This window comes from Hyperolius riggenbachi, chromosome 1, assembly GCF_040937935.1.
Source record: "Hyperolius riggenbachi isolate aHypRig1 chromosome 1, aHypRig1.pri, whole genome shotgun sequence".
Classification (NCBI taxonomy): domain Eukaryota; kingdom Metazoa; phylum Chordata; class Amphibia; order Anura; family Hyperoliidae; genus Hyperolius; species Hyperolius riggenbachi.
Genome location: NC_090646.1, coordinates 643,744,802 through 643,760,572, shown reverse-complemented (window position 1 = coordinate 643,760,572; position 15,771 = coordinate 643,744,802). Strand labels below are relative to the sequence as shown.

Sequence of the window (15,771 nt, the reverse complement as noted above, 5' to 3'; positions counted from 1 at the left end):
TGGAGGTAGCCCCAGGTATGTATAAATATTTTAATTGATATCGTCTCTGGTACACTTAAAGGCGATAACGCCAGCAGATAATTCTAAATATTAGGGAAGTTCTCTCCCTTTCCATTGCTGGGACTGCACTGCAGAAGCATCTCTGGGAGATAATTGAAATGTATTTATTTGTTTTTGGTAATTTCAGGCTTTCAGCCCCCTGATGACGGGTATAAATCACACCCGCACATGCCGCGGACATGTTTGTACCCATTAAGAATGCTTAATAAGGAAAGGCGGGGCTTCTTTTTCTCTTTCTTAATTTTTTTAGCACTCTGCTTCTAAAGATTAAGATTGATTGAAGTGCTTTTTTTTGTCCCTTGCAAAGCACTCTTTAATTATTGTGCTATTATGCTAATACATGCAAATGCTAAAAGTGTTTCCTTGGCTGGGAGCGCAGGAGCACAAAAAAGATGAAGTGTTAGTCTAAAGTACAGATTAGTTTATTACAGTAACGTCGCTAAATAGCCTCCTAGGATGCAGGTGTCCTGTGTAGGAAATAAACAGCGCTGTTGTAGGGCATAAAACGCATCGGGCTGATGTTTTGCTGTGGCGCGTTGTACTTAAAAGAGCTGCTGAAAGCAATTAAACAGCCTTATGTAATTGTTGTTGGCAGCAATATGTTAGGAAGAGCCTGCAACTGGGATTATAAATACCTAGGCTGATAGATTCCTTACATTCGTACATTTACATTACTGACCGCCCCGGAGGCCGATCATGCACCCAGAGACCCTGGCTTATTGCACAGATAGAGTCTAACGTTGCCAGGGCTGGATCTCTGGAAAGGCTAACGAGGCCCGGGCCTTGAGCAGTAGGTGGCCAAGGGGCGGGTAGACATGGAAGAGGGATTGCTGCATATGGAAGAAGAGGCTGCAAATAAGGAGCAACACATGAAAATAGGGAGCTGTTGCCCAAGGGACCTGTATAGAACTGAAGGACAGAGGCATAGCTAGGGTTTTCAGCGCCTGGGGAAAAAATGGGTGTGGCCACACATCAGAATGTGATCATGGGTGGAGTCAAATATTATTTAGATAGCCATATGTGCCCCCTTTCCCCATTCTGATAGTCCAATGTGCCCTCCTTTTAAATAGCCAAATGTGCAATCCTTGGGATTAGCACCACCAGGAATTGCCTAGTAATAATATCTATGGATGCATATCTACATGTACGCCGCTGGTAAGTTAGGCGCAGGGTGAGCTTGTATACGACTTGTATGATCCCTGACCAGTCCGTATCTTCATTGCTGTACTCCGTTGGATTCTGCAAACGTATGTAGATACAGTCATATTGCATGAGTTCCAGTCTCGGATTACTCTCATATGTTTAGCTGGATGAAAGAATGGTGGTCTGCTGTGAAAATCTGCTTTATGGGGAATTCATCTTTTCAATGTGCTGCAGGGCCAGACCGAGGCAGAGGCCAGAGAGGTTACAGCCTCAGGCCGCAGTGTAGGAGGGGGCGCACAACTCACTCAGCTGCAGGGGGCCACGCATGTACAGTAGTCTGCCACCCCATCCCTTTAAATACGGACACATCTAAGTTAAACAGGTTTTGGGGCTACTCACACATAATCAGTGCTTAAACTGCATCTAACTAGCCACAAGGCATGTATAATTCATATGCGCCGGTATTTAAAGGGATGAGGTGGCAACCCTGTCCATGACTGGCTCAGTGGGGTTACAGTGCCAAAATGGAGCAGACCGGGAGGACAACGAAGAACCTGATAGGCATTTGAACTAAAAAGGAGTAACTCTTTAAAGCGGATCTGAGATGAAAAACTAACTATAACAAGTAACTTGTCTATATATCTTATCTAAAGTTTAGATAGTTTACACAGCAAATCTAACTGCAAACAGCTTCAACAGTTTATGATTATTTATTCCTATTATACAAGGACAGCAGCCATGTTCTGCTTGTCACATCACACACAGGCAAGCTGATCTGTATCTCCAGCCCTCAGCCTGTGAAAACCTCACTCCCCTCTCCTCCTCCCCTCTGCCTCTGAAATCTCTGGCTAGTAATCTCCTCCTCCTACACAGACTGAGCTCCCATAAGCCCTTGCTACTAATGCTCAGAGTGCCAAGGCACTCTGGAAAGGCTGTGGGCAAGGCTTGTTTAGTTTATAGGGAATTAGAGTATTAAAACAAAAACAAAAAAGTATTTGGCTTGAGGAATGCCCTATAAACTATATGAAAGGAACACAATTATGCAATGAGTAAAAGTTTATCTCGGATCCACTTTAAGGCAAGGTTGAGTTTGATGTTGAGGTGGACTGGAAACCAGTGTGAAGATCTGCAGAGAGTAGTAGAGCGTCAGCGAGGATAACCGCGGGAATCACAATGTATTGTATAAAAATCTGCTATAACCTGAAGAGGATTGTGAAGGACCATATACAAAGTCTGAAATAATCTTTAACTGATGACCCCACAGGAGCATGGGAACAGCTACAGACCTTTTATAGGACATTGCAAAAACAAGAAGAAAAAACTTCAGAGACTCAAAATAAAGAGTGGACACTTGGATACCGCAGCAGCAGAGAAAGAGCAACCCACAGGTGTCATTAACCTTTCCTCTTATCAGGCCACTGAAGCTGAAATGGCAGTACTGTCCAAAGGCCTGTCATTTTGCCCTGCAAAGCCCATAGACAAGATTGCACTCTGTGGTGATATGGAACAATTCTTCAGGAAGCTACGTCTCAAGGAACACTACTACGACAAGGAATCTTGCAACACTACTGATAATGAGCCAACACACACCAGATCCACAAAAAAACGCGGATGGACCCCGGAAGCTGGAAAAAATCCTACCCTGGACAAATACATCAACAAATTTAGATGCCAAATCTCTGACAGGGTTCTGAATAAAAGAAAAACACTGGCTCATAACATAACATTGCAAGAGCAACAAGCTATCACATCCCTTAAGGAGAATAAGGACATTATTATTAAGCCAGCGGATAAAGGGGGTGCCATAGTCATCATGAACACCGGTGACTATATCCAGGAGGCACAAAGACAGTTGTCTAACACCATGCACTATGCCAAATTACAGGAGGACCCAACAAAAAGGTACAGGATGGCACTCAATAGGATGGTAAAGAAATTGCCCGTAAACACCAGGCTTCATGTACAGACTCTTATCCCGGAAAAGCCGAGAACCGCCTGCTTTTACATGCTTCCCAAAGTCCACAAAGAGGGGAACCCAGGCAGGCCCATAATCTCAGGGAATGGAACTCTCACAGAGAATATCTCAGGGTGGTTGGAAAACATTTTGAAGCCTCTAGTCTGTAAAAGACCCAGCTACATACAGGATACTACACACCTCCTGAACCAACTGGCAGCCATTGGCCCAGTGCCTGAAGGCACCATTCTTGCCACTATGGATGTAGAGTCTCTGTACACCAACATTCCCCACAATAATGGAATTGCGGCCTGTCGCAAATATCTTCAAGGTTTGGGCACACCTATAAACTCAATTGCTGGACTAATGAGATTCGTTCTCGCACACAATTATTTCACTTTTGGGGAGGACCTCTATTTGCAGCAAATGGGAGTGGCAATGGGCTCACGGTTTGCTCCGCAGTACGCAAATCTCTTCATGGCAAAGATTGAAGAAGAATACCTGAATACTTGTCATATAAAACCCATGGCCTACTTCCGTTTTATCGACGACATCTTGATCATCTGGTCTGCAAGTGAGGAGGATCTTGTCCAATTTCACAGGAACTTCAATGCTTTCCATCCCACAATCAAACTGAAATTGAGCTACTCTCACAAGGAGATTAACTTTCTTGACACCACCATATACATCAGAGAGAACAGCTTACAAACGTCCATGTACCGCAAACCGACGGATCGTCCCACATACCTCAGGTATGACAGTTTCCACCCCAAACATATAAAGAATTCCATAATTTACAGCCAGGCAATAAGATGCAATCGGATCTGTTCTGACAAGGATGACAAAGACAAACACCTGGGTTACCTGAAGAAGAATTTCATAAAACAGGGATACAATCCTCTAATGGCTGAGACCCAAATCAGGAAAGCTAACAACATCCCTAGGACTCAGCTCCTGGAGTACAAGCAGAGCCAGGAAGAGAGCCGTGTCCCACTGGTAGTAACCTACAACCCACGCTTGGAAATCTTAAGAAAGATTGCAAAAGAACTTCATCCTGTTCTACACAAGGATCAGAGACTGAAAAAGATATTCCCTGAACCTCCCCTCCTTGCGTTCCGACAGCCACCCAATCGTAAGCAGATGATAGTGAGGAGTGCCTTAAATAGGCAAGAACAGAATGGAACATTCCCCTGCCGAGGGAAAACATGTGGGACCTGTGAATACATCCATTCCACTGACAGGATACTAATACCGGGTACACAACAGGAATACAAAGTACAAGGCACCTTTTCCTGCGACTCATCTAATGTGGTATACCTGATCATGTGTGCAAAATGCCCCAAAGGAATTTATGTGGGAGAAACAAGTCAACCACTGCTGGATCGCATGACACACCACAGATCCACTATTAACAGCTGGAAAAAGGATATTACAAATTATACTGATCTCCCAATACCAACACACTTTTGTTTACCTGGACACAGTTTAAGCGATTTTCGCGTCACTGTATTAATGGGTGGCTTCAAATCGGGAAACACAAGAAACTAAGTTTATACATTGGTTCAAAACTGTACAAGATGGTTTAAACAAGGACTCCAACTTCTTGTGCTGGTACGATGGGTTTTAAATGCCACAGTTCTTTTAATTTTAATTTTTCTATCTTTTCATTCATTTTTGTGCCATATGCTGTGTAAGATGGAATTCACTGTCACTATTCATTTTATTTACTTTCAGGTGCTGGCTTTAAATGCCACAATTCTCTTAAGCTTAGAATTAATGGTGCATGTAACCAGGCCAGTTACCATTTGAATTCGGAATTTACGATGTCTCTTCATCACCAGAGTCTGCTTTATGTCATGTTGAGGATTCTATTGATCTTATCAATTTAGATAGGATGCCTGGGAAAGCCTCCTCAGTAACAGTTAAGGCATCTAATTACATTTATGTTTGCTAAAGAATGTTTCTCCTCTGTATGTCAGTGTATATAAGCTGTGTTTTTCAGTTCAGGTCAGGAACCAGTCCGACGAAGGCTTTTTATAAGTCGAAAGCTCACTGTTTATCCATCTCTAAGTTAGCCAATAAATGGTATCATCCTGATTCAAAACTTCTTGTATTGTAGAGGTAAGAGTCTAACTGGAACACCAGGCAGGATAATACTGCGGAGAACAAAGATAATTAATGCTACACTAGGAGATCGGCTGGCCATATTTTGGAGATACTTTGCCGGCGGTGGAAGTGGCGAGACCTGGAGATCCGTTCATGAATATTTGCATTTGCAGCAAACGTTGGCTTCTTTGTATTGTCAGAATTGGGTTAATTAATGACACGAAAAACACAGGTGTGGGTAATAAAAAGTAAGTCTGTGCTCAGCATTGCCGCTGGATCACCCACCATGAATGGCTGGAATGCTGATGTGGAACTCTGGTGAGACGGTCCCAAGAGTACCAGCAGCTACCAGCCGGCACACCCGTGACTGTAGTCCTTCCAGGAGGATATTGCTGACTGCTGTGGCCTTTTGGACATGAATTCACTTTCCTCCATAGTACTCAAGATTTATATATTTTATTTTTATTTTAAGTTAATAACCGATTTCTGACATTTTTGCATATTTCTATTTATTTAAATGTTATGCACAGATGAACTTCTCTTTATCAGGTACATAACTACCAGCGGAGCACACCCTGCTACTTCAGGGGAGCCCAGGATTGTGGGTTCCCCAGTTACTCCCCTCCCCCTAATGCAGGGCCCTGCCTCCTGACCAAGTGTTGTTTTGGCTATACTTGTTATGGGTGGGGGAATTTATGGTGGCTGCACTTGTTGTTATATGATCCTCAGTAGATGGGACCCCATCCTAAACACAGGGGGAAGGTGTATGGGGTATAATGGTTTGGGGCCCCTTTTTAAAAGTTTCACTAGAAGCCCCCCTGCTTTGTGGCTATGACTTTGCTATTTAGCTTCAAATATTGGACAAGCATTTCTGCCTTCTCCAACCACAGGGGATGCTGATGCCTCACTTGGCTGGTACTACTGGTTGTGCTCTTGGTACATGGAAAAATAATACTCAGAAGCCTTACATTATGATAGTCTCTGACTCTGCCTGGTGGTCTTTATAATGCTGCGTATAAGTTCACAATGAAATATTTTCTGCATGAAACATGCTACACGTTCCTCGTAGGGAACAGTTGTACTGATAATCTATTCTCTTCTTGATTCAGGTTCACAAGTTAAGAGCTTCACTTCCTTGTGGTTCATATCCGAGCCATCAGACGTGGTCACCATGCGGGGGAGTTATGTGGTTCTAAACTGTTCGGCGGCTTCAGATCGAGGGTCTCCGGTCATCAAGTGGAAGAAGGATGGTGTCTACCTGAACCTTGCCATCGACGACCGAAGGCAACAGCTGTCCAATGGATCTCTCATTATACAGACTGTAGTACATTCGAGACATCACCGGCCGGATGAAGGCTCCTACCAGTGTGAGGCATCCTTGGATGGTGTTGGTGCAATTATTAGTCGGACGGCCAAAGTATTGGTTGCGGGTAAGTTGCTTTCAATGGCAAACCATATATCTGTTTACAGCTAACTGATGGGGTGCTGTGGCATAAGTGAGTATTCCTGCATGTGTAATTTAACCTATTTATTTAAAGCCTCAAATTCCACCAGTTTGGATCTCCATCCCTAAATTATAAGAAGAAAGGAATGAGAACACATAGCGGCACACAGAAAATTGCTTTGACTTTGACTTGAACTAGCCTCTTATTGTAGCTTACATCCCTCCCTCGCCATTCAAGAACATAAATCTTTGCTTTGGCCACTAAAGTTCCTTCATTGGACACTTCAAAAACAGGACAAAGGTATTAGATCACACATAAAGAAGTTGAGTCTGTCTTGCAATCTCTGAGATCTGAAATCCAGGGACATTTCAAGTGTCCATAATATTTTGACACTTTTTGACATCTGACAAGTCCATGCTTTGAACTCCGACTTTGTTCTGTTTAACAAAGTTAGCATTGGTCTTGGTGGTCTCTTTTTTTTTACCATTGGTATCCCAGTACTTGGTTGCTCGAGACTTTTGGAACTTACAGTATAAGGCTGCTTAAAGAGACACTGAAGCGAAAAAAAAAATGATGATATTATGATTTGTATGTGTAGCACAGCTAAGAAATAAAACATTAAGATCAGATACATCAGTGTAATTGTTTCCAGTACAGGAAGAGTTGAGAAACTCCAGTTGTTATCTCTATGCAAACAAGCCATTAAGCTCTCCAACTTAGGGCTGGTTCAGACGGACGTTTGGAGGCGTCGCGTTCATTGGCGTCACGGTGGCAATGCCTTCGGGCTTTCAGCAGCGTTCGCGTTGCGTTCGGATGCGGTCGCGTTTTTTCTTCCCCTAGGGGAACATTACCCGTCGCGGTTAACCGCCCCTGGAAGCAACATGTAGCTTCCAGGGGCTCCTTGAATGCCAGTGAAAATCGGGACCCGAACACCGCGTTCGTGTAAATGCACATGAAAGCTTGGTACAAACGCTCCCATTCACTTGAATGGGAGCGTTTAACGCCAAGCCCCGAACGCTGGCGGTAAACGCTGCACAAACGTCCGTCTGAACCAGCCCTAAGTTAGTCCTGGAGAGGGCTGTTATCTGACTTTTATTATCTCAACTGTTCCTGGACTATTTACTTTTCCTCTGCTAGAGGAGAGGTCATTACTTCACAGACTGCTCTGGAAGACTCATTTTGAATGCTGAGTGTTGTGTAATCTGCACATATTATAGAATGATGCAATGTTAGAAAAAATACTATATACCTAAAAATAAAAGTATGAGAATATTTTCTTTGCTGCTAATCTTCTAGTAATTATTCATAGTACACAACAAATTCACTATATCATATTTTTTTTTTCGCTTCAGTGTTTCTTTAATAGAAGAAAGTTGTAATTTTCACCACAAACAGCTTTCCGTTTGGGGCTTAGGAACAGAGTCTTGTCACGTGACTAATGCCGAAGCATTCATGATGTGATTTTCGCCATACATGGTTTCTGAGAAGTTAGGATTTGTGCAGAGACAACTAGTATCAGGTCTTCATGAATAGAGATTGCCCAATTGGCAAAGGCTATAGAAAAATGCATTGGCAGTAACCACATGGACAGGAGGAGCCAACATTCTCTTTGTGAATCTAAACCGTAACGTTCAACCCTTTAGCAACCAATTTATATAGACGCTTGGATGTGTTTCAGGACAATTTATTTTAGCACCTCTTTTTTATTTCTTATTTGTTGCATTTCACAGCTTCTAATTAGTACTGCTGTCATGTGTATTTATGGCCACTTGTCACTAGGGGGCAGTGGGAGACAATAACAGAGGACTTCTACTTTCAGTTTCTACATGTTCTGCTAGTAGAGAGAGATCGAAGTATTCCAAGAATTTACAGCACAACGAGTTCTGCCGACTGAGTGCAAAAGCAGTGCACTTATCTCAAATGAGATAACGCTTTTGAAGTTGCTAATGGGTTAAAGGCAATTTGTATTTCTTCTTACTGTGCAGCTGGATTGCTAAAATAAATCGGAGAAGAATTTGAGTTATGCGTCTTTGTTCATAGCCCGAAATGAAGCCCCGTGAAATGATACAGAAACGCGGTTCTCTCTCTTTTTATCTCTACACTGTTGCGGCTACAGAGCCTTAATAAATGTAACTAAAGCAACAATTTTCTAAGGCATTCCAAACAACTAAATTACTGCCTTCTGATTTAGTTTTCTTTATAATTGAATCCGACGTTATTACAGTGCAGCACTACAAAAACATCTCATTCCTTCCCATTCGCGATAATAAAAAGTGCCTGGAATATAAAGAGATTTAAATTCTTAATTACCCTGATGTACAACAATGTCGGCTAATGTCTCTGTATAGATCTGCCGGGACTGACACGAGCACAGCTGTGTTTCCGTAATTTTATCCAAAGATCTGTTCAGTAAGTATCTCCGAGTCTCTGGTGGCTTCTCCTTCGCAAAACGCAGTTCAAGGAAATGCTACGATCTTCGGGTTTGGCTGCACCAAAAATGTGTACCCTTGAAAGGTTAATGGTCATCAAAATGTTACCTTCTGCGTGTAGTGGTATTGATTAATAAACACGAAGATATAGTGCCTTCTGGCAAATGGAACCCGTCGGCACGCGTAACCTTTTACCTTTCACTTGTTGCCCTTTGGGAACTGTCATCTGAGGTCTTGCAAGTTAAAAATTCCTTCTGTTTGCTTTAAGCCATCTGTTGGAGGATCTGAGAAGAAGCCTCTGGGTTCTTTGCATACTTTGTTATCCCAGATAAAATATCTCAAGACCGTATGCTTGTGAGGCTACTCACAGTTGGCTGGGATGGGTCCCTCAGCTGGACAGACTAAGGCCTCCTTCACTTGGGAGGCTGAAGGCGGTGAATTCACCACCTGTCAGTTGATCCAGTGCACCGGTAGGCCCTTTCTAGTGCTCAGCACAGGCAGTAAAGGGCGTTGGTGAAAGCCGCTAGTAGAATATTATTAAAACTACCAGTATTCTACTATTCTAATATGACCTAACTTAACACTTTCCATAATTCTCGATGCTTAACACTAACCGATCCCCCTGGTGCTGCCTCATCCTAAAACCCTCATAGCGTTGCCTAACTTTAAAACACTCCCCCACGCCTAACATTTAAGACCCCCCCCACCCGCCAGTACCTAACCCTAGAGACACCCTCACCTATTGGACAATGTTTGCATAACGGGTAGCCCTGTCACCAAATTACCGCTAATACTGGCTAATTAACCTTGCCGCCTATGACGGTGCAGTTTTAATCTGTTTTGGGGGCCAGGCCCTTCCACTTCAATAAAGAACAGCAAGCACAACCTATAAGAATAAAGAATGTTGGAAGGTAAGTATATATTTATGTAAACATTGTTCCCCCTCACCTCCAAACCCATTGCTGCAGACCTCAATGCAGGGCCATCTCTTACCTTTTTGTCACCCCAGGCAAGAAGTCCTGTGTCAACACCCCCCATCACCCTAAAAACATGCACACATGTGCCATATAAGGTGGATGCATAATACAGGGAATCCCTGATATATAAACAACCTGCCAATCAACCCGGCACAAAGGGAGACAGAAGAAGGCACAAAGGGGGACCACAAGGAGGCACAGGTGGGCAGAGGTAGTACAAGGGGATAGAAGGAGGCATAGGGGGACAGAAGGAGGCACAGAGGGGGACAAATGGAGGGAGGGGCTTCATTTGGGGGCAGGGATTAATACAGGGGCATGACACCCCCTAGGACCAATGGCACTCCAGGCAACGGCCTGGAATGCCTTTGCTTAAAAACAACCCTGCCTCCATGTGCTATGTAAACAAAGCACAAGCAGGTTTGCTTTAGGTTAGGTCAAATTACAGACTCTCTTTAGTAAATGGATCAGAGAACTCAGCACGGCGTACCACGGATGACGTGGGGACATCTCTGATCGCTTAATAGCTCTATCCAAACTGCCAGCTCTTCCCTCCGTGCAGATTAAATGCCTTTCAGTGTTTGACTTTTAAAATCATGATGTCTTTGTTTTGTAAGTGTGTGGCATCTATTTTTTATAGGCAAGTGACAAGGTGTCCTTCAATCACCGGGTAATGTCTTCTGCCGAGTCCGTATAAATAAAAAATAAACAGCCGTGAACATCCAAAGTGCACGTTTTCTTCCAAACAGACAGAACTAATTGCCGGTTCCTTGTCTGCTTATTACTCCTGTAAAAGGGTGATTATGAACATTGCAGCCCCAGGCACAACACATGTACTTAACCAGCTGCATTTTATTTTCTAATAGATGGATTTAAAATAACGAAAAAACACAGAGCTTAGGCTCACCAAAGTAATGTTAGTGTGAAAAACTAAAGGGGCCTTTTTCTTGGTCTTCAGTACAGTTCTCAATGCAAGGAGTCAATTTATAACAATGGGGAAAATACTATTTTTTCACCAGATTTTTAGTATTATTATTTTGTATTGATATAGCAACAACATCTTCTGCAGCAAATCACAGAGTACATAGTCATGTCGCTGACTGTCCTCATAGAAGCTCACAGTCTAATCCCTACCATAGTCAGTCAGAGTCTGTCCTACCATATTATTATGATACTAGGTGACCTAAGCCCGTTTAAAAACAGGCTCTAGGTCTGTCACCGCCGCATATCAGCGCGCATGCGCCCGCCGCACACGCTCGCCCACCGCGCACCCACGTCCGACGCATGTGCACACGCCCGCCGCCTGCCATCGCGCGCACACATCCGCCCCTCCTGGCCCCATCCTCCCATGCAAGCTGCGCATCAGTGTCTCTGCATCCCTGCACATGCGCAGAGCGAAAAAACACACACACAGGGACAGTCATGTCACTGACTGTCTTCAGAGGAGCTCACAATCTACTCCCTAATATAGTTTAAGTATAATGTCCTACCATATTGTTGTTATTAAAATTATTCAAATGCAATCCCTACTATAGTCATAGTGTAATGTCCTACCATATTACTAGGCGTACATGAAAAAAGGGCCCGACTTATTAACAAATTTGGCGCCAGGTATTAACGAAATTTGCTAACAAGAACCATCGTTGTCAAGCTTTATTAACGATAATTACTGTTGCTAAAACAAACGAGAAATAATATCGAATAAGTATCAACGTTCAATGTCTTTACGTTTTTCGTCAATACTGCTTAACTCAACCTTACCCTCACACAGAAACCCCCCCCCCCCCCTGGTGGTGCCTAAACAAATCACTCCTCTAGTAACGCCTAACCCTAACCACCCCCCGGTGGTGCCTAACCCTAACCACCCCCCGGTGGTGCCTAACCCTAACTCCCCCGGTGGTGCCTAACCCTAACCACCCCCCTGGTGGTGCCTAACCCTAACCACCCCCCGGTGGTGCCTAACCCTAACTCCCCCGGTGGTGCCTAACCCTAACCACCCCCCTGGTGGTGCCTAACCCTAACCACCCCCCTGGTGTTGCCTAAAACTAATTGCTGCCTAGGTGGTGCCTAACCCTAACCACTCTTCCTGGTGGTGCCTAACCCTATCCACTCCCTCTGCAGAAACACCCTTTTACATATATTAACGATAATACCTTTGAAAACGTAAAATCTGTACTTATTAACAAAATAATATGACAAAAACTATACCGTTGTAAACTTCTAAAACGATAACTACCTCGGAAACTATAATGTTGCAATATTATTAACGAAATTTTTAGTGGCGCCCTTTTTTCTGCTTTTTTCGCCGTATTAACGATAATTGCATTAAAGTCTATGGTGGCGCCCTTTTCGTCCTCCCTCAGCCGGCGCCCGTTTTTCCTACTACCATTACTAGTATGTATTTATGTAGCAGTGACATATTCTGCAGCACTTTACAGAGTACATTGTCATGTCTTCTGAAGAACCATAGTCCTATTCAAATGCTCTACCATATTATTATGTATGTATATAGCACTGACATCTTTTGCAGCACTTAACGGAGCACATAGTCATGTCACTGGCTGTCCCTCAAGCCTCATACACACGCTCAACAAAAGTATTTTAAATGCACAATTATCAAACAACTTTTGTTGTTGAAACAACCAAAAAAAGTTGTTTGCTGTTGTTCAAACAACTGATAAGACTTGATAACTGTTGGATTGACTTGAGCTGCGTCCTATCAGTTGTTTGAACAATAGCAACCAACTTTTTTAGGTTGTTTCAACTTGTTTCAACAATAAAAGTTGTCTGATAACTGTGCATTTAAAAGACCTGTGTTGAGCATGTGTATGAGGCTTCAGAGTTGCTCACAATCTTATCATACCATATTCATACGTCCATTGTAGTCTAGAGCCCATTTAGGGTTAGCCATTTAACTTAGCTGTACTTTTTTGGAATATGGGTGGAAACCAGAATGCTCATAGGAAACCCACACAGACAAAGGAGAACATACAAACTCCGTACAGACAGTGCCCTTAAAGGCTCAAAGGGTGCCAAAAAATGTCCCCCACACAATTAAACCTCCAGCCTGAAATGTTTACAAGAGGCAGGATGGATCCATGCTTTCTTAAAGTTGTCTGAAACTCAGCAATTCTTCTGTCCTTTAAAGAGAACCTGTACTGAGTAAATATATTTAAAATAAACACATGAGGTAACTTCAAATGAACATTACATAGTTACCTTGCCATCAGTTCCTCTCAGAAGCTCACCATTTTCTTCTGACAATAATCCCTTCCAGTTCTGACAATATTTTGTCAGATCTGAAATATATCAGTTGCTGTCAGTTATAGCTGAGAGGAAAACTGATGTACCAGGTAATGTCCATGTTTCCCTATGGCTCAAGTGGGCGATGTTACAGTTTAACTGTGTGCTGACCAGAAAGCTGTTATGGGTAATGGCCATTTTCAAAATGGAGGACGGAAAATTCCCTTGATCACAGTGAACAAACAGGACGCGGGACAGGAGAAAGACACTGAGGAGTAGACTACATGGAAGGTAAGTATGACTTGTGTATGCTTATTTTGACTTTTAATTTTCAGTACAGGTTTTCTTTAAAGGCTTCCTTACAGCCTTTAACCTGATAGCACAGAAAAAAAAATGTTGCAGAACAGCATTCAAAAAGTTAAATACAGCACTTTCCTCTGCAGTGCAAAGCTCCTTCAGCTTATGATACACATTGGAAGCAGAGATAACATGATCTTTTGTTTACATTCCTCATTTGTTAAATTCTTAGCTGTGCTGAAAGCCAGCTCTCTGTGCTTCAAGCATGCACACAATTCAGACAATTTTAATATATATAAACAAGCAGCTTGAATAAAATGCAATGGCAGCTTTCAGAGCAAATAAACCGTACTTTGGGCTCTTGTAAATTATAAATGGACAATATTATTTGTGCAGAAAAGCAACTGTGGTTACAGTATGGGTAATCAAAAGTAGGAAAACACATTTTTATTGAATGTTATGTCAGCATTTCAGACCACTTTAATGTAACTGCAAAATGTATTGTTGCTTTAAAGCGGAACTGTAAATTCGATTAAAACAAACTGTTTCACTCACTTGGGGCTTCTGCCAGCCCCCAGCAGCCGTCCTGTCCCGCGCCGGTCCTGCACGATCCTCCGTTCTTCCGCACTTTTGTTACCGTCGACTTGCTAATAGCAAAACACTATTGAGGGCTGGAATGTGAAGAAAGCTTTGCGTAGCCCGGGGCGCACAGGCGCAGTTGCCGTCGACTTACAAGTCGGTGGTAACGAAACGTAGCCACGGCAGGAGAACGGAGGATTGTGCAGGACTGGTGTAGGACAGGACGGCCGCTGGGGGCGAGGGGAAGCCCCAAGTAAGTGAAACAGTTTGTTTTAATCGAATTTACAATTCTACTTTTAACTACAATTGATTCATATCTTTCTTGTATGCAAATGTATTTGGGCTGGGTCTCCTGCTGTGACCGGGCCTCTAGGTTGTGTTTCTCCCCCAGTCCAAATGGTTCCAGTCTTCCCCTGGCTGGCATAGCTACAATTAGCACCATTTTACCAGTTGGCCACTGGCACTCAAATGTCCTGTTTCGCACCACACTGCCAGGAGACATATTGAAAAATTAGGAACAGCCTAACCTAATGTTTGGTTCCTCCAGCAAGTTTTTCATCCCCAGCGGCAGTGACCTAAAATAGTAAAATTAGCACCCCATCATCTTCTGATGCCAGGTGGAAGAACCCGACTATCCTATCCATTCCTCATCCTTAGTCCAAAATACGGAGATATTCTCATTCTTGCCGTGCCGCATTGGTGTTTGCTCTCGGCGTGATGATCTCCCTGGGGTCCACATTTCTCCCCCCTGCTTCCCCAGAAGCTGATTAGACTCTTGGCATCCCAAATCATTTTTAGGCCATTTGCAGATAATCCGGCAGCCAGGCAATGAGCCGGTCCCCTCCTCCGTGGTGCCCGGGCTGATCTCGGCAGCAATTTAACCTGCGCCGCACAGCCGACCTTTTCTGTCTGAAATCCATATGTGTTGTCGAGGTTAGACTTAATAGGATGGTCAGGCTGTTTACTGCAGGAAATTGCTGACCTTTCCGAGCTGCTCGGGGAATATAAAAAGGATTTGTTGGTGGAAAGTGTAGCTTCGGGTTGGGGCAAACTTCTTCAAAGGGCCATCCGGCAATTTTCTACTTTCCCGAAGCCTTAATTAAAGGGTCGGTCAGACTTAGCCTCGTGACACCTTGAAAGGTAGAAGAACGCATTAAAGACGTAGACTGATGCATTTATGGAGAGAGGAATGGCATAATGATAACGGGGTCCAGGTAAACAGCTACTCCGGGGCAATAGGATAAATCAGTCTGCGAGATGTGAATGTCGTGCAGGAAACATTGCAAGTTAACGAGTATGCACAGTTGGCATTTAAAGAGGCACTGAAGCGGGGGGAAAAATGAAATAATGAATTGGTTGTATAGTACGGATAATTACTAGAACTTTAGTAGTACAGAACATATTCTCATATTTTTATTTTCAGTTATATAGTGTTTTTTTTTTATAACATTGCATCATTCTCTAATATTTGCAGTTTACACACTACTCAGCATTCTAAATGATTTTACAGAGCAGGCTAGTAAATGTTAGAACTGTCCTCT

At 43.2% G+C, this 15,771-nt stretch overlaps 1 protein-coding gene across 6 annotated transcripts in view; it reads left to right on the top strand.

Annotated features, from left to right (window-relative positions):
* Positions 1-15,771, top strand: part of DCC (DCC netrin 1 receptor) — a 1,000,213-nt gene that overhangs the window by 331,552 nt on the left and 652,890 nt on the right. For all 6 annotated transcript variants that reach the window (XM_068251343.1, XM_068251342.1, XM_068251341.1 and 3 more), the window contains exon 2: positions 6,373-6,693. In XM_068251343.1, the coding sequence (XP_068107444.1) occupies positions 6,373-6,693 (321 nt within the window). The remainder of the gene's footprint in view (positions 1-6,372; positions 6,694-15,771) is intronic.